This window comes from Trachemys scripta, chromosome 3 (genome assembly GCF_013100865.1).
Source record: "Trachemys scripta elegans isolate TJP31775 chromosome 3, CAS_Tse_1.0, whole genome shotgun sequence".
Taxonomy (NCBI): Eukaryota; Metazoa; Chordata; order Testudines; family Emydidae; genus Trachemys; species Trachemys scripta.
In genome coordinates, this window is record NC_048300.1 from 198,965,380 (window position 1) to 198,993,045 (window position 27,666).

A 27,666-nucleotide genomic window follows, 5' to 3' on the forward strand; every position below is an offset into this window, starting at 1 on the left:
CGGCTTCCCCAGCCTCAGGCCTGGCCCATGCTTGGATGGGAGACCTCGAAGGAAAACCCACGATGGGGTGGTTGGGGTTCAAGGGGGGCCAGCACATTAGAAAGTCGGCGCCTCTGTCGTGTGGGGTTTGCTCACTGCTGCTCTGCTCCCTTTGGTGCCGTTTGCCCTGCCAAGTGACTCTGGAGGTGGCCCATGCTAGTTCCACTCCCCCCAATGTCTCTGGAGTCTCCTCGGCGTCGCTGAAAGATGTGGGTGATGCTTAGTAATTTGGTTCTGTGGAGGCCTGTGCCTTTCTTCCACCTCCTTCCCTGCGGGTTATCTCCTCTTGAGTCTGGGGTTTGGACACATGTTAAGCTGCAGAGCAAAACACTAGCTTAGTCTTCTGAGGGTTTAACAGTCTGGGCTGGTTTTGGACGTTGGGTTTGGTGTGACGGATGGTGCTGGGGGCCGGTGATATACAGGAGGTCAGACTGGGTGATCCGGTGGTCCCTTCTGGCCTTAAACTCTGATTCTAAGATACAGTCACAATTGCAGGTGACTCACTGAGACCATGCGGAGCAGTGAAATCCGGGCAATTTAATTCCCAACCCTAGAGCGGCTCTGGGATCATTCAAACCTCCCTGAAACCTGGTCGGCATGTGGAGTTTGCCAGGAAAGCTGCTGCTTTTCATGTGGTGGTTGGATCTCCTCGTGCAGAGCTTTTCCATCTGCAGCTCCACAGAATTTGCGAGGCTGAGGGAGACAGAGCTGGATTCTAATCTGCCTCCTGCATCAGCAACCACGCTGCTCCTTGTGTTATGATTGCAGGCCATGGAGGGCTAGATTCCCCCGCTCCACATGCAAGAGGGGTGAGGGACAAAGCCGGCTGTAGATGCAACTGATCTGAACTGATACTGTACCGTCGCCCGCCCTGTGGGATCGATTTCACATTGATCCCTCTCTTTGCCCAGAAGAATTCTACAAGCTTACGTTGGACATGGCGTTTGCATCAACGGCAGCAAGAGAAAGGCGTCCGCAATGTTCGGCGACAAACTAGCACCACTGATTGTAATTCTCTCCCACGCTCGGATCCCCATAAACGAGGCGCAGAAATCTCCTCGCTTCCAGCCCCAGTGCAAATCAATCCGGTCAGAAATTAGCAGTGTACTCATACACAGATCCACCCTGGGAAAACCCTGGCTGGGGGGGCCTGGAACTAGACTGATATGTGACAGCTTGTCGGAGACAGAGGAAGAGAGCACGTCCATTTCGGTGCAAATCGTTTTAACGGCTGAACTGACCTGGGTCTTGTTCTGCATGAGAAGTTGAGACCTCCCAGCGCTATATTTGGACGGGGTGAACGGAAAGAGACAGGAGCGGATTTACCGTGTGTAAGAGGTCCGGCCTCATCCCTGCGGCGCCTCCTGCTGGTTGTCCAGGGAATTAGCTCTCCAGCCTCTGGAGCGCCCTCTGCAGGCCGGTGATCCATCTATCCTCTTCCTCAGGCTCCCGTGTCCCTCCCAGGACCTCGGTGCCCCTTGCTCTGGGTGCTGCCCGCTGGCAGTACCCACACACTAGGTCTCCCCTCCCAGGGGAACCCCCACCACTAGCCCCACCTTGCCTCAGCACTAGGCCACTGCCAGTCACCAACTAGCCCCCGCTCTCTGGGGCAGACTGCAGTATAGGCCACTCATCATCGGCAAGGTTGGGTTTGGACCTGTTGCCTTGGCCTAGCCCTGGGTTGCCCTCTGCAACCCCCAGTACCCCTTGGCCTTCTCCTAAGCCGCAGCCTGGGGCTTTCCAGGCTGGAGCTCCCCAGCCTTTCCCCAGCGCTGCTCCACTCAGGTACCCTGTGTCTAGCTCCCTGCAGCCAGGCCCTTCTCCCTCTGAAGGCAGAGAGAGACTCTTGAGTGTCTGGCTCCCAGCCTCTTATACAGGCCAGCAGGGGCCTGATTGGAGCGTGGCCCAGCTGTGGCTACTTCCCCAATCAGCCCAGTAGCTTTTCCCTTTGCCCCAGCCCTCAGCCAGGGCTGTTTTAAACCCCTCAGGCAGGAGCGGGGTAACCACCCTGCTACACCATGAAACAAACCGTGCGGTGGCACGGGGCCCCCAATGACAGGGGGTCCCCAAAATGCAGGACAAATATCTGACAACCTGCCCCCGAGTCCCGCCCGTACAGTCATCACACAAGGATTGTGAAGACCTATATGATGTAAGTTTTCATTTGATATGTTATACGGCATTATAGATATCGTGACAGCGATGTGTTAGGTGCGTGGAGTTTGTCAGCCCCGAATAGGAGTTGCAGTTACCTGGCAGTAAACCCTTTGCCAGTGGGCATGGAGGGGATCTCAGGGTTGCACCCCTTAACCTCAAGTGGTAGAGAGCTGTGCCGTGGTTCCCAAGGCCCTGGGTTCAGACCCTGTCGATGACTCGTACGACATGCAGAGAGTCGGACTCCAATGTGGTGAGCTCTGTGTGGCTTTGAGTTCCCCATTGTGTTGTCCTGAACACTTCCCCAACCCTTCCCATTTGAGGATCTCAGAATGCGTCACTGTAACTACACCTCACTTACAGCTCTGTGACGTGTGTTATCTTCCTCATTTTAGACTTGAGGGAAACTGAGGCACGGAGAGGCAAAGTGACCTTCCCAAGGGCACACAATGAGTCAGTAGCAGATGTCTGAATTCCAGGCTTCTGCCTGGCCCCCAGGCCTGAGCTTTCACCACTAGCCCTGGAATTGAATTAAAGTGTCTGCTGCCCGTTCCCCTTCCTGCACTTTTAATTCTGAGTTAATATTAAGTCAGTTCTGGGAGAAAGGACTCTCACGGCAGTCCTGCCCTGTCCTCGCTCGAGGATACATGTGACTCATTTGCAGGGATCTGCGCCTCGACAAAGGGCCAGGGGCAAGGAGTAAAATGGTGATGATCCTTGGGATCCGCCGTCTCCCCCCTGCTCTGCTCAGACTCGGCCCTGCTGGGCTTATACAGGGGCCGGGGAGACCCCCACTGACCCTACAGAGCAACGGTGTGTTTTCTATGTGCCGTGGTGACGATGAAATGCTAAAATTAACCCCTGGCAGGCCGGGAAATGGCGTTGTCTCACACACGCCTGGAAGGCGTTAAATACTACAGTGATGCACGCGGTATACAACCCCATATAGAATAGCAGGGCTCCCACTCCCGCAGCATCCGGCCGGGATGGGTCTAATGCACAGTCTGCGGCTCGGACAGCGGCGAGGTCACTGCCCGGTCGACAACGGCACTGAGAACGCGTTCCAGTCCTGACTGACGTCTCTCCCAGCCAGAAATGAACTCCCTCTTCTTGCACAAAGCCGAGTACGGAGATCTGGCTCTTCTGCCCCATAAGGGCATGTCGTCCCCCCGACCAGATTCCTCACACCGTCCTGGCTGCCCTCCTGCAAGCTCCCAGAAGGCCGAGCGCCCGGCTGTCTGCTAGGTGTGCTGGGTTGTTGTTGTTTTTATCAGTGAATGGGGATCATTTTCTGTGTTAGCGACGCTGCTTGTTGGTGGAGGAATTCTCCGCCACGGGCGTGGGACATGTGAGTGTCCCAACCTAACTCCCCATAGATACACTTAACCCTGCCTCATGGGGCGGTGGAGTGACCACCCATCCCGAATTGGATGGGACAGTCCCAAAATGTGGAGTTCAGGTCCTGGGCTGAATGACTCTGGGAGCATTTGTCCTGGATTCCCTGCAGCGCTGCTCCATGCCTGCCCGAGGCTCAAGAGTGCCACCAGCCTCTTCCTGGTGGGGGGCTGAGGTTGGCCTTCGCCCCTCACCACAAGGCCCTGCCCCCAAACTCCTCCTCTTCCCCCTGAGGCCCCACCGCCAGGCCATTGTAAGGGCTGCCCAGAGAGCTTGGGCCACTGTGGGGAGCCCCAGACTCTCCACCTACTGGGTAGCATGTCCCAGGTGGGCTGGGGGCACAAGCCAGGGGCTGCTCTTGGGCAGATGGTGGGTCCAGGGCTCCCCACAGGGGCCCAGGCTCCCTGGGCAATTCTTATCATAGCCTGGCCGTGGGGAGTGGCGGGGAGAGGAGGAGAAGGGGCAGGGCCACGGTGGGGGCGGGGCCACTGCATGCGTCCTGCTTTTGCCTTTTGGAAAGGTGGTCACCACGTTGGGGGGGACGACCAGATGACCTTTACCTGACCACTACGACCTCACTAACTCGTTTTAAACCAGTTCGGCGCTCAGAGCGTTTTCAAGGGGCAGGTTTTATTACTGTTCATTTCCTGAACCGTGGTGGAGCGGTAAACGCAGAGCTGGCCAATGTGTGGCTGTGAAATGCCGAGCGTGGGCATAGGGCAAGGGAGGCTGCTGTGTTAAGCAAAGAGAAGGCGGAAGAGAACAATGAATCGTGGAGTCAGGGTCTCTCGTGGAGGAGGATGTAATTACAATAATCTTTGCTGACAAAGAGCCGGGTTTAAGTCAACGAGAGAAGGAAACAGCCCTGATTTGCTTGAATCGGTGTAGTGGGTGTACAGTGAATGAGCACTGATGAGAATACCCCTTGCTTAAAAATGGCCTGCAAAGGGAGAAAGCGGGTATTTGGGCCTTTCCTTTTGCTTCTTTATGGTGTACAAAGGCAGCATGGACTTTTGCTGACAGAGAAGTGTTCTCTCTGCCTGGGGTTTTTTTCTCCCTTAGAAATTCCAGGTCTGTCTAAGCTACGAAACTCTGTGGCGACTTGAGGACCTCTCAGTCGGTGACATCACAAGAGCCAAGATGGTGAAAGCCAAGCAATGAAGAAGATTTTTAGTTGGCCTCATTACACGCCCCAGTCGTTGTTGTTGTTTTAAAAACACTTCTTTAATTTTGTTGACCCGCGACCATGTTAGAGAGAGGATCTCTTTGAAGGGTCAGCGGCCCTTGTTTAAGATTTGAGAGCTCCGAATACACAGTGGGGTCATCCTGAAAACCCAGATTTTACATTCTGTGCTCAGATTTCTAAAGTAAAAAAAAAAAGAGAGAGAAAAGACTTTCATTCCTCTTTAAACGAAAAGCACAAGCCCACTTACCGCCTCTAGATATACTTGCAAAATGAAAACTTATGAAACCTTCAACCTGAAAATGCTTTGAGTGATTGAAGTGCTTTGAAACGCAGAGAGCCAAACGGATCAGAGTGCTTATGGACATACACATTTATGTATTTCCAGCGGACTTTTAAAATGGGTGTTGCCCAGGCTCCTGCCGAGATGGTTACAACAAGTTTGCTCACCGTCTTGAGATTTTCTTGGGAAAGTCTCATTTTCCCCCCACCTGGGGTGTCCTGTCCCCTTCAGCTCTCTGTGAAAAAACTCAACAGATTTCAAAAATCAAGGTTTCCCTGTTTCATTCAGGTTTTGAAATAAGTCTTCGCAGAAGATGGTGTCTTTCTGGATCCCCAGGTTCTGGAGTCATGGGAGTGCATGAGAATCTCTGCTTTCATTAAATAGAAAAGGACAATCTCCCGCTCTTGTGGTTGTGCAAAAACAGCCTAGACTCAAAAACTAGAAGGCAAATAAAAAGACCCCAAAGTGGTGGGGGGGTTTTAGTGTCATGATTGCGGCTTGCCTGATTTTTGGATGCTGGGCGTTTCAGTACTTTAGATCTCCATGAAGCACTATCTCAAGTGCTCCATTTCCTCCTGACCCTCAGTCAATCTATGACCTGGAGCTTGAATCAGAATGAAACAGTTAATTTCCCCCCCTAGAGCAAGCATAACTATCAGAGCCTTTTTAATTAAAGCTTACCGAGCTGTTTCCCTCCGTCATTATCCCTTTGCAGCACAGCCTCCTTAGTTCCCACATCTGCGCTACGTTTGCAAAATGCATGACAGTCTTATTTTTAAATGCTTGGAATAAAGTGTATGGTAAAATGTGGATGACGGTGTCACGGATGCACACATCGTGCCCACTCTTGGCCCCGTGCGGTCCATGGGGAGGTGCCCCTTACAGTGCGACAGCCCTTCTCGGGGGTCCACTCTCTCTCGGGGTCAGGCCCCTCCACCTCCTGGAGCCGTACCTCTCTGAGCCTTAGCACGTCTGTCCCTGCCGTGGGCCCCCTCAGGGAGTCCACTCGCTCTGGACCCCCGGGGCCTCCACCTCTCTAGACCAGAGTGACTCTCAGCCAGCATAAAACAGGAGGGTTTATTGAGAGTTGAACACAGCACAGGACACTCTCAGGGCCTCAGGCCTGGCCTCCCTCAGCCCAGCACACCCCAGTCTCTCTGCATCCAGGTGGGCTCTGCCTGCTCCCCCTCTCCAGCCCAGAGCCTCCCTGCTTCCCAGCTGGTCATCTGAGATCACCGGCCCCAGGCCCCGCCTCTGTCCATTGTCTTCTCTCCAGGTAAACAAGGTCGTAAACCGGGGCCTCCTCTCCTCGCTTCTGTCCTCTGGCTGGAACCGGCTGGTTCGGTCACTGGATCCTCACTCTGCAGCTCATTGTCCTCCCACTGGCCAGAACCGGCTGCGTCTCCTCAGCTGGGCCTCTGGGTCACCAGGTCACCGGTCGCTGGGGTATCCATCCTCCCGGCCATCGGCTGGGTCCCCAAGTCCTCTTCCCGGTCCTCTGCAAAACACACTCCCTCTCCCCCCACCTCGTTAAACCAGTAATACCCAGGGAAACTGAGTCTCACTCCCTCTGCATGCAAACCATTGAAACTCCACAGAAAACAAGAAAACCCCCAACGTCGTGGCCACTCTGCCAAGCAGCCTCAGGAGATAAGGAGTTGCTGCAGTGACTTGTTTGTCTTAGCAAACCCTTGCAGGAATTCACATTCAGAATAAACAGGACAGCTCCTGTGCTGACGGTGGTGGATCCCGAGGTCGGGAGGAAGCGCGGTGATCGTCTACTAGTCTGACTTCCTGTATAATGTAGGACTTCCCCCAATTAAATCCTGTTTGAATTAGCGACTCCTGGCAGGGGGAACACAGGGGAGTATTGTTGACTTCAGGGGATCTCGGCTGCTTTACGTCGGCTCCGGATGCAGCCCAAGTGTGCGTAGCTGATCGGAAGTCGAGCAGTGCCTTGGCTATATCGGGAAGCGATGGCACTGCGAGAGAGGATTCTTTTTTCATTCATCATAGAGCTTCTTACAAAGCTTGGAACGTCTTATTCAAAAACCTCACGTTTTTCTCATTACTGAGGCCAGGAAAGAAGTTTCCCCTGGGGACAGATTAGCCCGTTAATGCCCGCTGCAGTTTCGTGCAGTTTCTCTGGAGCACCTTCTGCTGGCTGCTCTTGGAGACAGGATGCCGGGGTAGATGGGCCTGTGGTCTGTTGCCGCCTGGCAGCTCCTATGTTTCTATGGTATTAAGGCTCCCCCCAGGCCCCTTGTTGTGTGGCGGATGAGCGTGATTTGTCTCTCCTAGCTTTCCCTGTCTCGTTGGCGTCCCCGCTCAGCGTGGCTGCAGGAATCGTATTCCACCATCTCACCCCAGCGTGGTTCCAGCCTCGGCTCTGCAGGCAAGTCGCACGTCCCGCTCCTGCCCTGCCGGTGTGATCTCCATGGAAACGGGTCAGTGGGGAAGGGACGCTTTTGTGATGGGCTGGGCCGAGAAACGCCTTGTGACCACTGAGCTCCCTGACCAGCAGCTCTTGCTGATGGTGGCCGTGGCTTGCCACTCCACCATTGCCTCAATTTCCCCAGATTGTTGGTTGGCTTAGCTTTCCAGCAGATCCTTCCCCTTTGGGGGTAAATGAAAGGCCAGTACCGCTTCACAGGGCTCTTCCTCCCCCTACTTCTCCTGAGAGCCCAAACTTTTCCCAGTGCCTGGTAAAGAAAGTCCAAATCAATAGGACCTGCTTCGGGCTTTGGTCCCAGGCTTTTCCACCAGGTTTACAATAAATTCCCACCTGCTCCATGTTCTACTGGAAGCCCCAACCCGGGGCCCAATTACAAGTTAGGTTGATACCAGTCGGTGTAATAGACTTAGACTTTTGTAGGGCGTTTGTCTGGGTACCGGACGACGTTTTGATTAAGAAACCAGAAGAGCATGAACATAGGACACATTGAATGGATTAAAAGCTGGCTAACTGACAGGCCTTGATTATCATTGTAAACAAGGAATCTTCATCGAGAGCAGGGCCGGTTCTACCATTTTTGCCGCCCCAAGGAAAAAAATAAAAAAACGCTCGGACTGCCGCCACCCAAACTGCTGAAACAGTGTCTGGAGCTGGCCCTGATCGAGAGGGCGTGTTTCTAGTGCGTCCTTCAGGGATCGATTCTTGGCCCTACGCCACTTAACATTTTTATCAATGATGTGGATGAAAACAAAATCATCGCTGCTAATGTCTGAATATCCCCCAAAGAATGGGCGAGCGATAACTAATGAAGAGGGCAGGTCACTGATACAGAGTGATCAGGATCATTTGGTAAGCTGGGGGGACGCAAACAATATGCATTTTAGTATGGCTAATTGGAAATGTATCCATCTAGGACCCAAGAAGGTAAGCCATACTTACGTGATGGAGGACTCTATCCAGAGAAGCGGTGACTCTGAAAGAGATTTGGGGGTCTTGGTGGATAAACAGCTGAACGTGAGCTCCCAGTGTGATGTGGTGGCCAGCAAGGCTTGGATCCTTGGATGTACACACAGGAATCTGAAATAGGATTACCTCTGTATCTAGCACTGGTGTGACCACTGCTGGAATCCTGTGTCCAGTTCTGGTGCCCACAATTCAAGAAGGACGTTGATAAATTGCAGAGGTTTCAGAGAAGAGCCGTAAGAATGATTAAAGGATTAGAAACTTGCCTTATAGCGATAGACTCAAGGAGCTCAATTGATTTCTGTTATCAAAGAGAAGGTTTCAGGGGTGACTTGATCACAGTTTATAAGTGCCTGCAGGGTGAACAGAAATTTCATAAAAGAGAGCTCTTCAATCTAGCAGACAAAGGAATAACAAGGTCCAATGGTTGGCCATGGAAGCCGCTCAGGCTTAGAATGGCCGCTGCAGATTTTTAAAGGTGACGGTAATTAACCATTGGAACAATTTGCCAAGGGTTGTGGTGGATTCTCTGTTGCTGGCGATTTTTAAATTGAGATTGGATGATTTTCTAAAAGATCGGCTGTAGTTCAAACAGGAATTACTGGGGGCAGTTCTCTGGCTGGCGTTCTGCAGGAAGTCAGACCAGGTGCAGTTTAGTTTCATAATCTATTTATCTCCCCACCTGGTAGGGTGACCAGACAGCAAATGTGAAAAATCGGGACGGGGGTGGGGGGTAATAGGAACCTATATAAGAAAAAGATCCAAAAATCGGGACTGTCCCTATAAAATCGGGACATCTGGTCACCCTACCACCTGGCATGCCTTGCAGTTGTAGTCCGTAACTCCCAGCCGTCCCCCATGCATTGCACATCCCTGAAGCCCTAACCAGGGGCAGCTCCAGGCACCAGCGCAGCAAGCGCGTGCCTGGGGCGGCAAGCCACGGGGGGCGGGCCTGCCGGTCGCTGTGGGGTGGCAGTCAGGGAGTCTTTGGCGGCATGCCTGCGGGAGGTCTGCTGGTCCCACAGCTTCGGTGGCAATTCGGCGGCGGGTACGCCGAAGCCGCGGGACCAGCGGACCTCCCGCAGGCATGCCACCGAATCCGCGATACCAGCCGGACCTCCCGCAGGTGCGCCGTCGAAAGCCGCCTGACTGCCGTGCTTGGGGCGGCAAAATACATAGAGCCGCCCCTGGCCCTGAGTATCAGACCGTGATAGTGCTGGAGTTTAGGGCTGAATACATCCACTTACAACAATGAATGGTTATGCTCTCACCCACGACCAGCGCTGGGGTGTTCATGGGAGCCAGAAGGCCAACGAGAGGCGGGCTAACAAGGCTGTGTTCAGCTTGTGAGCTTGGAAGAGGCTGAGGCTGTTTGCTTGGGGGGATTCCCAGCTGAATCGGGTCTGAGGTTTGGGGTTCACGAATCAGTCGAGGTTCACTTTTGAGGAATGAAGTCTGGGGTTCAGGGCTGGAGCCGGACTAGGGTTGAGTTCTGAGCTGACGCTGACATGAACTCGAAAGCCGTACTTCCAAGACTTCCGCTGAATCAGAACTGGCAAATTGCCCTTTCTGGGTTCGGTTCTGACCCAGAGCCAAACCTGCAGAAACTCCAAGCGGGTCAGAGCCAGGGTTCTGGCTTCAGACCTTCGCTAAAGCTAACACAGTCATTCAGAGTGTGCAAACCAAACCTGGCCTTGGGGACAGGATGGAGCATCCGGCCTTTACCATCCTGGGTCTTCTGGGCTTATAACCTGAACTCTTCACCCACCTTGTGTTGGGTGTTTGGGAGTGGAGTGATGGGGGGGATGAGGTGTGCTGTGCTAGCAGTCATTTACCAGGGCTTTACAATAAGTCATGCCATAAAGAGAATGGATCCCGGGCCTAGAAGCTCCCAGGCTGCCAGGGCATGTGCAGAATGCGGTGATTGTAGCAGGTATCCACCGTGGGACAGCTGGGCTTTTGCGGGGGAGGAAGTGGAGGCAGGTTAATGGGGAGGTTGTTCCTGGTCTCACCCATGCTAGCTCAGCGCAGCTCTCGGCCCCCTTTGGGGGCTAGTCCATATCTCGAGTCCTGAGCTAAAGGAGAGAGGTTCTTTAGAGACGTGCGCTTTTTGGATCCAGAGGTTCTGAATTCAATACGTGCCCCTGCTGACCCAGCCAGGGGAGTCATGTTAAACTAGTATAGGGATGGATTGAAAGAAGGTAAGTCCCACGTGGGTGACAGTGACCAGGACAAGAGCGTGGCTGGAGCGCCGGGCGTGTGAGAGGTGATTATCTTGCACACTGATTCACAAACACATTGGAAGATAAAGTCCCAGTCCAGAGAGATGCAGGCCCCAGGTGTCTGGCAAGATGCACACGTTGCTCCCCTGAAGGGGGCAGAGGCTCCGGGAGGAGGTCACTAATAAGGGGAGAAGAATCCACAACCCTGGAAGGAAGTTGCCAGTGTGTTTGACACAGGCGAGGTCACTGCACACGTCCGGAGTGACCCAGAAACACTCTTTGCCTTTCTGTCAGCAGAGGAGATGGGCAAGGAGCGGGGTGTTCGATGAATTATGAAACACATGGAAGTAACGTCTTGTGTAGATGGCTGCTGAATATTTCATCCTCTCCTGCCTGGCCTGGAGGAGGGAGGGGATGGGAGAAGGCTGATCACAAGCCAAACACTGAGGCAGCACTTTCTCAATAATTCACACGCTAACGTACAAACCCAGGCCTGGGCCTTGGGGATATAGAGGAGGAGGATTCAGAGGCGAGCAATGCAAATGAGGAGGGGGTTACAGGAACTGGCTTAGAAGGGAAAAGGTGTCAGACCTGAGTTTGTCTAGCTTGGCTTAACATCGGGGGGGGGGGGGGCAGCAGAGGGTTTGAATGGCCCCCGTGCCATGAAGGGAGAGGAATTGTTTACGGAGGGTTAATGGGATGTAATTGGCTACAGTCTGAACTTGGCAGGACAGCACCATCTCTGATAGACCAGCTTGTCTTCCCACCGCGGCAAGAACTTGCTGATGGACGTTTTTATTCCCTCGACTTTGTGACCCCCAGATTCATAGATTCATAGATTCTAGGACTGGAAGGGACCTCGAGAGGTCACCGAGTCCAGTCCCCTGCCCGCATGGCAGGACCAAGTACTGTCTAGACCATCCCTGATAGACATTTATCTAATCTACTCTTAAATATCTCCAGAGATGGAGATTCCACAACCTCCCTAGGCAATTTATTCCACTGTTTAACCACCCTGACACTTAGGAACTTTTTCCTAATGTCCAACCTAGACCTCCCTTGCTGCAGTTTAAGCCCATTGCTTCTTGTTCTAGCCTTAGAGGCTAAGGTGAACAAGTTTTCTCCCTCCTCCTTATGACACCCTTTTAGATACCTGAAAGGGTGTCGGATCCAAAGCAGACGGGTGCTCCGAGGTGGTGGTGATGTGGCTCTGCCTTCTCTCTGAAGAGAACGGGGACAAGCTAGAAATGGACACCGACTTGTGACAGTTTTGTATTACCATTGCTGGGAGCAGCGTTGTGCCTGTTCTACCAGAAGCACAAACGCTGCTGGAACGGCCAGGAGGGGAACGTATCGTGTAACACTTGCAGGGCCAGCAGAGACTTCACACTGCCGGTGAAAGCAGGGCTACAACTCAGACCCTCCTGCTCTTAAATCACAGGCCCCTGTCCCTTGAGCTGCAGGAAAATCTCTGTTAGCTGTTAGCGGTATAGAGCTGAGCAGTTCTGATTCCCTCCAGAAGGGGGCAGTGGTGTAAATGTTCATACACTCACCGTCTGTCTCGTCCCACCCATCCCCTACTATGATCCCAGCAGGAACACTGGTGAATTCACCTTTTGCTCTCAAAGAGGCTTAAGACTATAATAGTCTGGGATCCTGGCCGGGGCCAACCCTGGTTCCCTGCTTCACTGGGAGTCAGGCTGGATGTTACCTGATAGACATCTGCCTAGACTCGATTCCCCAACACAGGAAGAGCCAGGAACCCGTTGCTTGGGCACCGATGGGGCATTCAGATTAAAGATCTCCCTGGCCCAGTAGCCTGCCCACCCCAAAACAGTGCACACTTATCCCTGAGCTCACCCAGAACCAGTCGGCCCTTTGACTCGTCGTCACGCAGCTGCCCCACCAAAGCAGTCTGCACGGATGGTCCTTCTCCCAAGCACCTGTGCCGGGGGAGGCAGCAGAGCTAACGCGGACCCTTGGGGACCAGGGAGCACCTGTGCAGCTAAGACAGCTAAGACGATGAACTAGATTCAGCCCTGGAGTAACCCCACTGAAGATGCTCGTGGGGATGGGCCTGCAGCGGTGCTCCAGCTCTGAATCCCCCGGCCTGTGTCAAGTGGGTGCTGGCCAGTGCACTGAAGCCTTCCCTGATCAACACCAGACCCCTCCAGTGGATCCAGCGATGGGCGCAAGCCAGCCAAACGTGATCATTTGGGCAAAGCGGCCCCACCTTGCTGCGTGCCTAGGCAGAGTGAGCAGGTCTATGCAAACAAGGTCAGCTGATGAGGTCTTCTCCCCGGCTCCTCACTATCTGTCAGGGGAGATCTCATGCGGACCCTGCTTACGCTGACAAGTGACGAGGCACTTGGGATTCTGCAGCCGGGGTTTGCAGTTGAGCACAACTGCACCCCGGGCAAAATCCGCCTGGTAACAACCAGTGGTGTCTGCACTCAATGGACTGAGCCTTCCTCCGCTGCCATACATTCCCCAACAGGATCCCTTGGGCCTTCTCTGCTCCGGGAGCTTTCCCAGGCGGCTGTAGATGACGTCCGTCGTGAATGTGAGGAACGAGTGGGGTAGCAGGGCACAACAGCTCTACCGCAGTAATTAATTATTATACCGAAAGTGCTGACGGAAGTCGTTCTGCAGGGGGGAAAGGGACGTATGAGGAATTTGGAGTCTCCCCAGAGAGGGCTGGCAGCAGGACTGGTGAGCATGCAGTGGGGGGCATGAAAATCTGGCTCGCTAGAAACTAGTGGGCCAAATTTATTCCTGGTGTAACTCGCTGGAGGGGGCATGGGATTCTAGTGGGGATGATTCTGGCTCGAGAGAGGTGTCCTCACGAGTACTGCCCCTCCAGGAGGCGAGTATCACTATTCCCATTTTATATATGGAGTAACCAAGACACAGAGGCTCCTGCAGCTGGATGTGAAGTACAGACTCTCCAGCCCAGGCTGGGGTCCCTTTGGGGTTTGTTCGCACACAGGGATCCGTGCTAGCGGAGCCGATGGAGCAGCCAGCCTGCAGCACGGTCTCATTGAATTAGCCATGCGCCCCTACGACTTTCGGCTTCTGCGCTGGGCATCTGCCCGCTGCGGCAGGTGAGCGTCCGTACTCTGCCCGGCAGCAGCTGCAGGACCAGGCTAAGCCGGCAGATGGGCACCGTTCTCTCGAGCTCTTAGCAGAAGCTGAGCTGGGCTGCCGCGCCATGACCCTGGGGCATGCCCTGCCAAAGTACCCAGTGACACGGGCCTGACACATGTTGCTCCCAGGCCCGACACAGCCAGCGGTACTCTGTGTGGAGTCATGCGTTGCCGCTAACAGGTTGTCCTCAGTTCACTTGATCACTTGTTATCAGATCACTTGAGGGTTACCTGTTCCGTTCATTCCCTCTGGGGCACCTGGCACTGGCCACAGGATACTGGGCTAGGTGGACCTTTGGTCTGACCCCGTATGGCCGTTCTCATGTTATGTTCAGTTGTGAGCACTGCAAATACCACAGCTAGAACTCAATGGCATTACAGTAGGAGTGAAGCTGGCCTCTGGCGTAGTAAGTAAGGGCCAGCTTTTTAAAGGTGTTTAGGTACCTAAAACTGTTGATTTCAATGGGAATTAGGCACCTGAATACCTTTAAAAATCTGGACCCCTACCTCCAGGTCTTAAAGTATTTTAGACTCACGCAGCAGGCCAGATAAGTTGAGATGCTCTCTGCCTCTCCTCCCGCCCCATCAGTGTATTGTGGTGGGGGGAGGATCCCATGGCCCCGTGTTTCTGAGTTCAGATCCAGGCCTTCACCACTGACCCATTTCCATGGAGATCACTCTGGGGGGGTGTTGGCTTTGTGCGGAGTTTGCCTTGCTGCGTTCCAGGGTTTTGGTCTGGCGTGTTCTGTGGGCTGCTGGAGCGAAGGGCACGTACCTGTGCCTGGCGGGATGGTTAACGTCGCTCCCGGTCATCAGCAGAGGTGTCCGATTCTCTGCACTGTTGACCTGACCCCTGTCAGTTACGCTTGTTGGCTGTGCTGAGCAGTGGTGGATTCCATAGATGGCCCCCCCATTCCCAGAGACCAGAGGGACAAGAGTCAGGATTCCTGGCTTCTCTTCCCAGCTTTGTTACTATCTCCATGTGTCACACTGGACAAGTGATGTGACCTTACTCCGTGCCTCAGTTTCCCCATTTGTCAGTGGGGTTAATATTACTTACCCGAGATGCTTGTTAAAGAGCTTTACATTCCTCAGATGAAAAGTGCTTCATTACTGTAATGCGTAGGCATAACGTTCGTGTGCTACCACTGCCATCTAAAGGAAGGCATCGGAACTATGTGTGTCATAGGCACTATAGCGCTAACAGCTAATGGAGAGTGTCTTCGAGTGGCAGGGGATTGGGTTTCTGGGGTAGGAGCATCTGAGTTCTGTCCCCACTGCTGCCATGAAGTTCCCAGGGTCTGTGGAGTGCAGCCCAGTGACAACCGTGAAGTCCTAGGTGGGTGTGAATTTATTCCAAGATTGTGTTTTTACTCCCTTAGGGCTGTCACTTCAACTCCTTGCATGGGGATCATCTCCGGTAGTCACCATTAACACCAGCCAGGATTGCCCATGTCAGTAGCTTCGTACTGTGAGAAGAACGGGCCCCTTAAATGACTTATTCATTGACACTTGAACGAAAAGCTGCATTGCCAGCTAAGGCATTTCTAAAGAAAGAACATCAACTCTGCAAACAATATAAATGCATTGGGCTAAACGGCAGCCTTTCGTTTTGCACCTGCAACTAAGCTGCCGGTGCAATTAATTTCCAGGGGAAATGATGACAGCATTTCGATGTCTAACGTCTGGACTCTGCCCACAAAGCATTTAGACTGCTGGCTCCCGGATTGGTGGGCACAATTGGGTAGTTTGCATGTAGATAACCTCTCATTTACATGCCCCACTTTATGGTGGGTACAGAATTGTAGGGTGGATTGAGGACCAGTATCAAGTCCATTTGTAGAAGCTGGATTTTTCTTTAGCAATTTCTAACACGTTCGGCCTCGTCTACACAGGAAATTCCACCATGATTTCTAAACCAATGTAGTTAAACTGGTTCCAACCCCGGCGTGGCCACTCTTAGTTCAGTTTAAGAGTCTTATTTCAGTCAAGTGTAAATCTGTTCTCAATCAACTTCAGTTAAACCGAAAAAGCCACTGTACGCCATGCCCACGTGGTGTGGCACTCTGCCCCCTCTGGTGGTGGCTCAAGCAGTAGAGTCTCATACGTCGAGATCCCAGGAGTTGGATCCCCACTGTTGGATGCTCCACCCAGGAGTGTTAATATTACACCGATCTTAAACTGAAATAAGACTGTCCACATGGGAGTGTGTACCAGTTTAGTTGTATCGGTTTAAATGCACACCTTAAGCTACCTGTCCTTATAGACAAGCCGTAAAGCAATGGATTCCAGGCTGCAGCCAGTGGGACGCTTGTCGGTACTCTGCAAAGGGTTGGCAGGTCACATGGTGCTGGATCATTCTTCTGGTGTCCAGCTCCTCATCCCGTTAAACCCTCCCCTCATATCCTTCTGCAGCTGGTGCAGAGGAGTCACATGATCACGAATGGGGAGGGAGGTATCCGCGTGACCGCCTCCCCGTTAAGTGAGGGTTCCCACTCTGGCAAAGTTTAACCCTCGAGCCAAAGCTCCCTGGGGTCTGATTTTCCACAACGGCATTGTTGAAGTGGTCACCAGTCTTACCATGGATCTCTTGAGGTGCCAAGCGTTCCCAGGAGGCTAGCGACACAGGCATGCTAGCAGCAGACAGGTTAAAAAGACACAACAGAAGTAAGAGGGGGAGATGTAGGTTGCCTTCTAGACTGACCCAAACCTGACGATGTCTGTGCGATCTTTTAAAGCTGCTTTTTGAGAACAAACCTCTCGGCTTTTTCCCCTCCCCACATCCCCTAAAAACTAAAAAAAGAATGTCATGGTCCAGCAGCATGGCTCCCTGAGCAACCCTACATAAATTCACCTGCCTGTCTGCAGATCTGAGTGAGCAATAAAACCTGTCTGCAACGCCCGGCTCAGGTGAGCAGCCCTACAGAAACACACCTGTCTGCAACGCCCAGCTCAGGTGAGCAGCCCTACGTAAACACACCTGTCTGCAACGCCCGGCGCAGGTGAGCAGCCCTACGTAAACACACCTGTCTGCAACGCCCAGCTCAGGTGAGCAGCCCTACGTAAACACACCTGTCTGCAACGCCCGGGTCAGGATGAGTAACCCTAGGAAAAAAACCTGTTTGCAGAGCTCTACCCGCATGAGCAACCCTACAATAACAAACCACATATTTTAAACAAATAAATGCATTTTATTGAGGCAATCTTTTCAAGCTTTTAGCAAGGCTCCAGCATTACAAACAGTATTACCAATTCTTTGACCACTGGGAGAAATATAGACCGACACAGCGTCTTTTTCATGACACGTACACTTGAAAGAAGATCCAGGTCCCTGTTTGAGGTGAGCTATGCATTATTCAGTGCATACACAGTGGAATGAAGTACACACGCAATTCATAGTTAATGGGCTACATGGCATCTTAAATGAATACACAACAGCTGAATGCTGGTATCTCTGAGCTCACTCGACATGGAATCTCGGGGGCGAAGCGGCAAAGGGTCCCTTGGACATGACACTAGTAGACCTCTCCAATAGAGGAAGAGTCTCCCACCAAATGGACAGCATTGGTCAATTGGACAGGTGGGCTTGCCTTCTTCTAAAGCATCAGCTACTAGGCATGTCACCAGGCTGGAGGGATGGATGGTCTGGGGCATCTCCTGGGTTATGAGACAAGGGCTCATGCAGGATCTCCCCGTTGCTATGGCTGGATGGTGCTGGCCAAACAAGCACATTTTGTCAGGTGGTTTGGTCAAACCATCTCCACCATCTCCATTGCTCACGAACAGTTCAATTAGTGACCTGCGATTGGTCACATGGTATTATTTCTGTTCTCTGATTGGATAACTGACACTTTTAAAAATGTGAGACTAGCCAATAAAGGCTTCTCCTGCTCCGACCTGGCTACGTGAGTGTGTTCACACAGGACCACAGCGACTGGTGCGAAGAGCAGCCCATCTCCAAACCCTTAGGCAAACTATGGTGTTTCCACGGACGTGCGTGCAGAGATAATAGCAAAGGGGTTGGAAGAGGTCGGCAGAAGGTCCCAGATGAGCCTGGATCCGAAGTCACTGAGGTCTGGTTTACTCTACACTACAGGGCAGCTTACGTCCACCTGACTATGGACATGTCTACACTTAAATTTGGCTCCCGCTGATGTAACTGCCCCACTGCGGCGACTTAATAACTCCGCCTCCCGAGCAGTGTAGCGTCACCGGTGATGTAGTTAGGTCAACGCAGTGTCAGTGCAGACACTGGCCTCTGGGAGCCATCCCACAATGCCCCATGCTGACAGCACAGCGAGCGCTCCTGGTGAGGGCGTGCACGCCGATACAAGGAGCGAAGCGTAGACGCGCAGGAGCGATATAATGACTGGGACGGCTGCATGGAGGGGTGTCGTGTAGACATGGCCTGTGGGGCAAGTGATGGATGATCTGAGAGTTGGGCAGAAGCAGTGTCTCATTGCAGAGCTGAGCGGGGCTGGTGACGGGAAGGACGAAGGGCCCGCTGCCTTGGGAGTTGGGTTGACTCAGGCTCCGTTCCATGCTCTGCTGGACGTTCCCTGAGCGACCACAGCCAAGACATGCAGGGTCTGTCTCCGCTGCGAAAAACCCCCGTGACAGCGAGTCGGAGAGCCCAGATCTACAGTCCTGCACTATGGTGCTAAAACAGCTGTGCGATGTGCCCAGCGAGGAGGGTGGAGCTCAGGGCCCGAGCTCCAGCCCGCGTGGGAACGCCCACACTGCTGTTTTTAGCGCCGTAGCACTAGCCTGAGTCTGTAGACCCTGACTCACTGCTGCCAGGGATTTTTCTTTTTTTGCAGTGTCGACATAACCTTAGTCTCTCTCTGCCTCAGTTTCCCATCTGGACAGCGGGGTAACAGCCCCACTGTGCCTCACAAGGGTGTCGTGAGGATAAATACAGTGGAGACTGTCAGGTCTCAGATACTATGGTGCAAGGGACCAGGTAAATACATTAGCTAGCCAGTGTGGGGACCAATCTGAAGCCCAATGAGCTATTCTCCTTCCTCTGTGAAACAATGGTGACAGATCACTGCCCTGCCACTGAACGATGCCCCGAGGCTCACAAGGAAGAGATTGTAATTAATGGCAGTGTTCTCACCGGCCCCAGCTAGCCGAGCTCTGTGCAATTATTTCTGACAAGCCCTCCAAATACATTGTCTGTAGCTCTGGGATAGCAGGAGGGTCTTTATCCGCTCTGCAGAGCCGAGCTGAGAGCAAGGGAGAGCGTAGCGCAGGCCTGCACAACCTGCGGCCCAGGGGCTGCATGCGGCCCGCGTGGCCTCTTTGTGCGGCCCATGGGGGGTGAGTAGGTGGCCAAAAACGCAAAGCTGGAAGCAGCAGCGTCAAACGGAGCAGCATCAAATAAGCGGAACCGATGCCGATACAGGGGCACCGGAGCAGGGAGTGTGAGGGCACCGTGGCTGGCCCACTTTTAAAAGCGGGAGCACTGGGCCTTCCCCCTTTTTACGTGAGGGCAAGCGACGGGGGAAGGGGCAGAGAGGAGCAAGCAGGGGGCGGGGTCTAGAGGGGAAGAGGTGGCATGGGAGCAGGGCGTAGGGGCCAGGGGCAGAGTGGGGGTGGGGGCTTAGGGAGAAGAGGGGACGGGAGGACAGTTTGGGCACCAGTGGCCCCACACATACTTTTAGGGACCTTCTGCCACTCCTGCTGAGACAGCGCAGGGGGATTTGACGCTGAGCGTTGTATTCGTTTCCCCATGTCATCTGACAGATGTGGCCGTGGGTTAATTTACTTGCCAATGATGCCGGAGTCCCAGGCTGCTGCGCTGCCAAACTGCAGAGCCGAGGGGCCTCGCTGCAGGACGAGGGGCCGGTTTGCCACAGCATCTGACCGCCGGGATGTAATTCTGCACCGCGGCCACTGACTCCAGGGGGCGCGTTGACTGTCCAAGCCCGTCCGCACGCTGCAGCGAACCCCCGTGCCGCCGACCGCGGAGGAAAGGAGGAGCGAGATGACGCACCTGGGAGCTGGGCTGAGAGCCGTGGTCCTCAGGCCTCCGCTCCGGCTTGAGCTCCCTTCGCTAGCGGGAGTTGGAGCCGTTCTGTGAGCTCAGCCACTAGATGGTGCTCAGATACACCAGTACGTTTCCTACGGGCCTATAGGAATGAGAGATGGAAAACGGTCCCAGCGGGTCCCATCTCTCCCCAGCCCTGGTGACCAATCCAGGGTGAAGGACATAAATCCACACCATGTAGAGGTCAAGCATAGGAGTTTATTTCACACAACGCTGGCGGAGTGTCACCTGGCTTATTAGGCTCAGAGACACTGTCATAGATTCATAGATTCTAGGACTGGAAGGGACCTCGAGAGGTCATCGAGTCCAGTCCCCTGCCCGCATGTCAATCAATTGATTACAATAGAATATATAGATTTTCCATGGGCGGGGGAAGGTGACGGGGTAGGCAGTTCCACACGCCGGGATAGGATTTGCAGCAAGACAAGATGGCACATTAGCCAATGGTTAACAGGTTACATAATGTCTCCGCCCATGGTCTCAAGTTAGCACATTAACATTTAATTAATACTTTGATAAAATGTTATTAGTATAAAATAGATATGTCGAATTCTGATTTGGGGTCCATAGGAATGGGTAGCTCCTCTGGTTGTCCAGCAGATAAATTCCTGGGGGTTAAAACAAAGTGTCAGATGCTACCGGTGTGGTGCTCTGCTTTCTCCTATATTGATATCACTCGGCTGCGTGCGTGTGTTCCCTCTGTGTGCTGTCCCAGCTCTCCAGATAGCTGACACAGCAGACCCGAAGAGAACCCCCAATGACCACAGAGTCTAGTAAAGTACGAAGGTACCTCGGCCAGGTTTATTGCAACCCTGACACAATTGCAGTTCCCCATAGATTACTTAGTCTACCGGGCATACTACGAGAAAGTGCCTCTTGGCAATGGACTCAGCTCAGTCAGTGGCCGGACTTTCCACTGCCCCCTCGCCTGGACAAAGACACCACCCCAGGGATACATTTTTATACACAGGTACAAACAAGTTATACATCACTCCTGAGGTACTGAGGTGCAACCCCTCTACGCAGTAAGGTGCCGCCTCTCACCTTGTACATGTTGGTTCGATCAAAACAATTCTATCCATCATTTTACCCTTTTGCCCCTGTCATTGGGATGGGTCGGCCTGTTCCATGTTATCTGTGGAATGTTCCCATATAGTATGTCTTGGTACCATGTTCATACTTTAACTTTGCTAGGTGAATATATATTTATGCAACATCAGCCCTTTCCTTGCCAGCTTCTGTGAGCAGGGCCTGCCTCTGGCTCACAGCTTCACTTTGCTTTATGTTAGCGAAGTCATGACCATTACTCTAGTTCAGGCCTTAGGCCTCACACTGGGCCTCTGATACCAAGGTTTATATCTCAGGGCCTCCTCTTACTACACAAAGAAACAGTGAAAGTATATGGCAATAAAGATTGTCTCCTCTGTGTCTTCAGGCAGGCATTGGTCCCTGGGCAGGGGACGTGGGAGGATTCCATATCTTATACTGACATGTGCCAACTTTTCATAAACTCAAGGTTGGATCTGTGGGAAGAATGTCTCCCTACAGAAGAAACTAACACAACAGGAACAGAGATTCTTTGTTCAATCTGCAAGTTTGACTAAGACACAATTATTTAGTTCTTAGCTCCAACCCCTGGCAATTTGCTGACTAGTTTTATTTTAGCAAAACAGGATTATTTGTTTACCCCAGCTTTCTTTTAGCTGATCACTATTTGCTAGACCTCTGGTCTCTTGACCATACTCTGGACTTTGGGTCTGGAAAAGAGCTGGCACAATCCATATACCAGGTTGTTATATAAAATGCACATGGATTTTTAACCCTTCACAGGGCTGATTGTTCCTGGCAGTTCCCTAACTCCTCGGACCCTGTGCTAGCCGCTAGGCCGTGCTTCCTCCTAGCTCCTGCCTTCCTGGGTAATTTCAGGGAGGTTTCCAGCACCCTGTGCCTTCTGCTTGTGTCTGTAATGGGGTGTCCCAGCCATGGGCGCCAGGCTGGGGACAGCACCGGCGGCAGGGAGCATGCTGGGCTCTCCATGGATCCTGCACCTTTTGAAAGTCTCCCGTGGAGCTCAGCAAATATATACCAAGGTGGCAATGGAAGTGAAGCCTCTGATGATAAAGACACCGCCCCTCCCCCCAGCTCCCATGGCAGCTGGGCAGGGGAGTTCCCTTCCCTTCGATGGCCGCGTTGGGCTGGCGGGGATTCACCGCCTCTCTCTAGGGCCAGCCTGTGGTTCCTCACGCCCTCTCCTGTTTGTTTCCTAGACTCATCGGCACGTTCCGGATGGTGCTGCAGAAGGTGGTGGAGGAAGGCCAGCTGGAGGTGACAGACACTTTAATAGACGACAATAACTCCGCCATTCGGGTAGGTGACACACAACAGCGGCCGCTTTCTGCCTTTCTGTCCTCCAGCAATGTGCGCGGGGGGCACCACTGCCCCCTGCTGGGGGGCATGGCAGAGCTCCGTGAGTGCACGTGAGACTGTCGCCCTCTAGTGTCCACCCACGCACCGGAATCTCCAAACCGTGGCAGCCTTTCCCCGTCAATCCTTGTTGATTTCTCGTGAAGGCTCATCCAGGATCAAGAGGTATGAAACACTGGATGTGTGTCTGCACCTTGAGCTGGCAGTGGGATTCCCAGCTTGAGGAGACACACCTGTGCTAGCACTGATCATGGTAGCAAGCTGAAAACCGAGAGGAATTACACCCCAGCTCGAAGTGCAGACATACCCCATTTCTGAGGTACTTTCAGACAATGCGTAAAACCTGGTCCCGTGGCTTTGTCAGAGCCCCGAGCTCGACGCTGCCACAGGGAATGGCAGAATAGGTCTGCAGGGAGCTAATGTGGCCTGTCAAATGCACATTGGCGCACCATGCTACCAGAAAGAGGCAGAGCAGAACACACCATTGCTGGCAGACTAGAAGCCTGGGAATAAGGACGTGTAGACCCTACTCTGTCCCAGCTCTACAGTCGACCGTGTGCCCTTAGCAATGATGAAACTTCCCACTGGTCCATACCATGTAGGTATGAAAACCATGTTTTAATGACTTAGGGCCTGATCCAAAGCCCACTGAAGTCAGTGGGAAAAACTCCTACTGCCTTTGGGTCAGCCCTTGTGTTTTTAACCTGGCACTATTAAAATACATTTGTCAAACGGAATCAACAGCTGTTCCCTGCTGGGATGAGGCTACATGACACGCTTTGAAGTTAAGCGACTTCTGCATCGGTGGCACGGGAGTCTTCCATTTGGGGAGGCTTACACACGAGCGCTGGCAGCTCCCTAGAAGTGTGGGGGGGCCCACTGGCACGTGGACTATGGCCCCACCCCGACTCTGCCTCTTCCCCCGAGACCCCTCCCACTGTTCTCCACCTCACCCCCCTGCCACTCGCTCTTCTCCGCCTCTTCCCCCAAGGCCCGGCCACCCACCCGCCCACTCCTCTGTGTGGTGGTCATGGGGGCTTAGGGGGAAGAGGTGGAGCAAGGGCAGGGCCTTGGGGGAGGAGGCAGAGAGGGGGTGGGGCCTCAGGGCAGAGCGTGGACTGGGTCACAGTCTGGGCACCAAAAGGAAGATGGAGAGGCGACTTGAGCACGGTGTGTAAGTAGGTTGGGAAGCATTCGATTTTTCTTAGGAAATGTCGATAACGTCGATTTCACCATCCCCGCACCCACCCAGGGGGAAATATTTCCGTCCAGCGTACTCAACACTGACAGGTAGGCAACATAAGAAAAATGCTGCTTGAGGACTTATTAGTTTGATCGGAGGATAGTTACTTGGTACGTTTTGACCTGTGATGTTTAATTGTTTATCTTTTAATGGTTGTAAAGTTTTCACTTTTTGAAGCTCAGTGTCTCCTGTCATTAAATGATTCATGTCTGATCTCCCACATTGTCTGCCCCGCCCTCTAATTTCCTGCAACGGTGAAAACTTAAATTGATAAAAATAGAGGAAAAAATGCTTTAAAACCCACCATTTTGCACAACTGTGAAAATTTAAATCACTAAAACCAATTTTAATGCTTAAAAATAAACATCAATATTATCCATGGAAATTGTTTAAAAAAAATTGAATTCTGCCAAGCCTATATAAAAGGACCTTCCTGGAGAAGAAATACCAGGTACTAAAGGATCCTTCAGTCTGGTGCAGAAAGACGAACAAAAAAACAGCGTCCAGAAGTTAAAGCCAGACAAATTCCAATGAGCACTGCCGCACACATTTTTAACAGGGAGGGTTATTAGCTATTGGAACAAACTACCAAGGGAAGTCAGAGTGTCTCTAGTGCTTGATGTCTTCAGATCCAGATTGGAGGCCTCTATGGAAGATGTCAAGTATCAGGGCGTAGCCGTGTTAGTCTGTATCCACAAAAACAATAAGGAGTCCGGTGGCACCTTAAAGACTAACAGATTTATTTGGGCATAAGCTTTCATGGGTAAAAAACCTCACTGACTCCATGCATCTGAAGAAGTGGGTTTTTTACCCACGAAAGCTTATGCCCAAATAAATCTGTTCATCTTTAAGGTGCTACCGGACTCTTTGTTTTTATGGAAGATGTGTTAGCCACACACAAGTCATTGGGCTCAGCGTGGGGTACCTGGGTGAAACTCTCTGGCTTGTGAGGACCTACTGGTCCCTTCTGGCTGTAAACTCTCTGAATCTGTAACTAGAGGACTCAGTGCAGGACTGCAGACCAAGAGGAGAAGTGACCTAACTCTGGCTCTGCTACAGACAGACTGACTGACCAGGGCAAGTCACATCTGGTCTCGAGGCCTCAGTTTCCCCATCTACAAAATAATACTTCCCTGCCTCCCAGGGCTGTTGTGGAGATTAATGAGCCAACGTTTGTGCCATTCTTAGAAAAAACATATAAAGCCCCATCGCTAATATCAAACTATCATTCCTGGGAATTTGGCATAAATGTTTGGCAGACAGAACGATAGCGTGAAAAGCATCTCGATCCCCCGTAGGTCCCTCAGTAAGTCCTTGGAGTCGCATCCTGTGTGTTCGCGCGTGAGTGAGAGAAACACATTTGATATATAGCTAATCTACATATTCCTGGGTTCATACCGCTTGCTTTGGGATAACTAGAACATCCCTGGAATATATTGTCCCTAAAGTGCTGACGGCCTCTGTCTGAACTCTGTGTTCAGGTCCTGTTCATCTGGGCTGCGCAGGACTTGCTTGCGGTTGGTGGGTGGATATAGTTTAAGCAGGATTTTAGATTCGCCTTTTCCCATGCAGTATCCATGGCAACTTCTTATGACAGAAAGGACAATTTAGCAGTGTAAATTCTTTCAAAACCCCTTCTAACGCCCCCTTTGCTGCAGCTCCAGAGACTGTATTAAATAGGGGGAGAGGCTGGGTTCTCCAAACCGGTGGTTCTCAACCTTTCCAGACTACTGTACCCCTTTCAGGCGTGTGACGCCCGAGTCCTGGTGCCCGGGGCTGAAGCGTGTAACTTAGCATTGCGGGGTTCCCTGTGGCATGGGGCCGCAGGCAACTGCCCTGCTTGCCACCCACTAATGCCAGCCCTGCACTTGCGAGCTCCCTAAACCTGTCCCACGACCCCGCTAGGGTGAGAAACACTGATCTACCCCCTGGAAGACTTCTGCCTACCACCAGGGTACACGTGCCCCTGATTGAGAACTGCTGCTCTAAGCACACATCCCATGGCGCTCTGCAAGGGATAAGGCAGCGGGGATGCAAGCCCTGTGAACAACTCCGGACTGAGTAGCTCCTCTCAGAGCTGATCCCGTAATCACCAGAGCTGGAGCGAGACCCATTTTCTCCAGGCTTTGAAAGATGCTGTTTCCTGTGTCAGTCATAGAAACATGTCACCGGCAATTTTGGACAGTCCCATATGGGGACCAGAGGGAATTGGACACAGAGCTGTTACAGTAGCATAGTCAGAGCAGCGGGCTGGGAGCCAGGAGACCTGTTCTCTGCCACTGACTCTCTGGGGGACCTTGGACAAGTCATGTCCCAGCTTTGTGCCTCACTGTCCCCATCTATAAAATGGGATAATGATCGGAGGTGACTGATTTTTTTTAAAATGACTTTTTAACAACATGAAATGTTCACGGTGGTCAAATTTTTCCAGCTGTTCACTGAAAAAACAAATCGGTAAAAAATTGTGAGGGTTTTTTTTTTTTGTTTACAAAAATGGAAACATTTTACCGAGAACCAATTTTTATGTTGTTAACTGAAAGCACGTTTTGAAAACTAATTTTTCCCCAGGTTTTAGTTTAAATTTTTTTCATAGAAAAACAAACCAAAGAAAGGGGCAGGGATTTTTTTTAACTTGAAAATTTCCTAAATTTCCTTCAGAACATAATTAGCATTTTTGGACTAGCTCTAACAATGACACTCAGCCATCTCCCCGAGGAGCTGTGAGTAGATCCCTGAAAAATATAGACAATTCATTTTTTTCTGCTTTTTGGCTACATTTTTCAACTTTTCGCTTTTATAACAAAACCCCTACGATTTGATCATAAATGGGTATTTCCCACAGAAAGTTCCAGTTAGATAACAACATCGATTTTCCTACAAAAATATCATTTTTGGCCAAAACCTTTTGACCATAATGATAGGAATTAAGTGAGGGTTTGTCAAATGCTCTGAGGTCTGCTGGTGGGAAGCAAAGTCCGCATCTTTGCATCCTGGTGACTTCTGCATCACTTGATCACTTGCAATCTCTAAATCATGACTAACAAGGAGTCTGGTGGCACCTTAAAGACTAACAGATTTATTTGGGCATAAGCTTTCGTGGGTAAAAACCTCACTTCTTCGGATGCACAGAGTGAAAGTTACAGATGCAGGCATTATATACTGACACATGGAGAGCAGGGAGTTACTTTGCAAGTGGAGAACTAGTGTTGACAAGGCCAATTCAATCAGGGTGGATGTAGTCCACTCCCAATAATAGATGAGGAGTGTCAATTCCAGGAGAGGAAAAGCTGTAGGTGTTTGTCTCAGACAGAGACAAACACCTACAAGATCTTTATCAAGCATTCGTAAAACTACAATACCCACCTGGGGAAGTGAGGAAACAGATTGACAGAGCAAGACGGATGCCCAGAAATCACCTACTACAAGACAGGCCCAACAAGGACAATAACAGAACACCACTGGCCATCACATACAGCCCCCAGCTAAAACCTCCCCAGCGCATTATCCACGATCTACAACCTATCCTGGAAAATGATCCCTCACTCTCACAGACCTTGGGAGGCAGGCCAGTCCTTGCTTACAGACAACCCCCCAACCTGAAGCAAATACTCACCAGCAACTACACACCGCACCACAGAAACACCAACCCAGGAACCAATCCCTGTAGTAAACCTCGTTGCCTACTCTGTCCCCATATCTACTCTGGCGACACCATCAGAGGACCCAACCACATCAGCCACACCATCAAGGGCTCATTCACCTGCACATCCACTAATACTATATATGCCATCATGTGCCAGCAATGCCCCTCTGCCATGTACATTGGCCAAACCGGACAGTCCCACCGCAAAGAATAAATGGACACAAATCGGACATCAGGAATGGTAACATACATAAGCCAGTAAGTGAACACTTCAATCTCCCTGATCATTCTATTACAGATTTAAAAGTCACTATCACTGAACAAAAAAAACTTCAGAAACAGACTTCAAAGAGAAACAGCAGAACTAAAATTCATTTGCAAATTCTATACCGTTAATCTGGGCTTGAATAGGGACTGGGACTGGCTGGCTCATTACAGAAGCAGCTTTTCCTCTCCTGGAATTG

The 27,666-nt window shown here is 51.9% G+C and overlaps 1 protein-coding gene across 1 annotated transcript in view; it reads left to right on the forward strand.

The window, feature by feature from the left end:
• Nucleotides 1-27,666, forward strand: part of OTOF (otoferlin) — a gene marked incomplete at its 3' end in the record, with an annotated part of 165,587 nt that overhangs the window by 66,709 nt on the left and 71,212 nt on the right. The window contains 1 exon segment of the mRNA XM_034766932.1: nt 22,160-22,259. Within this exon segment, the coding sequence (XP_034622823.1) occupies nt 22,160-22,259 (100 nt within the window).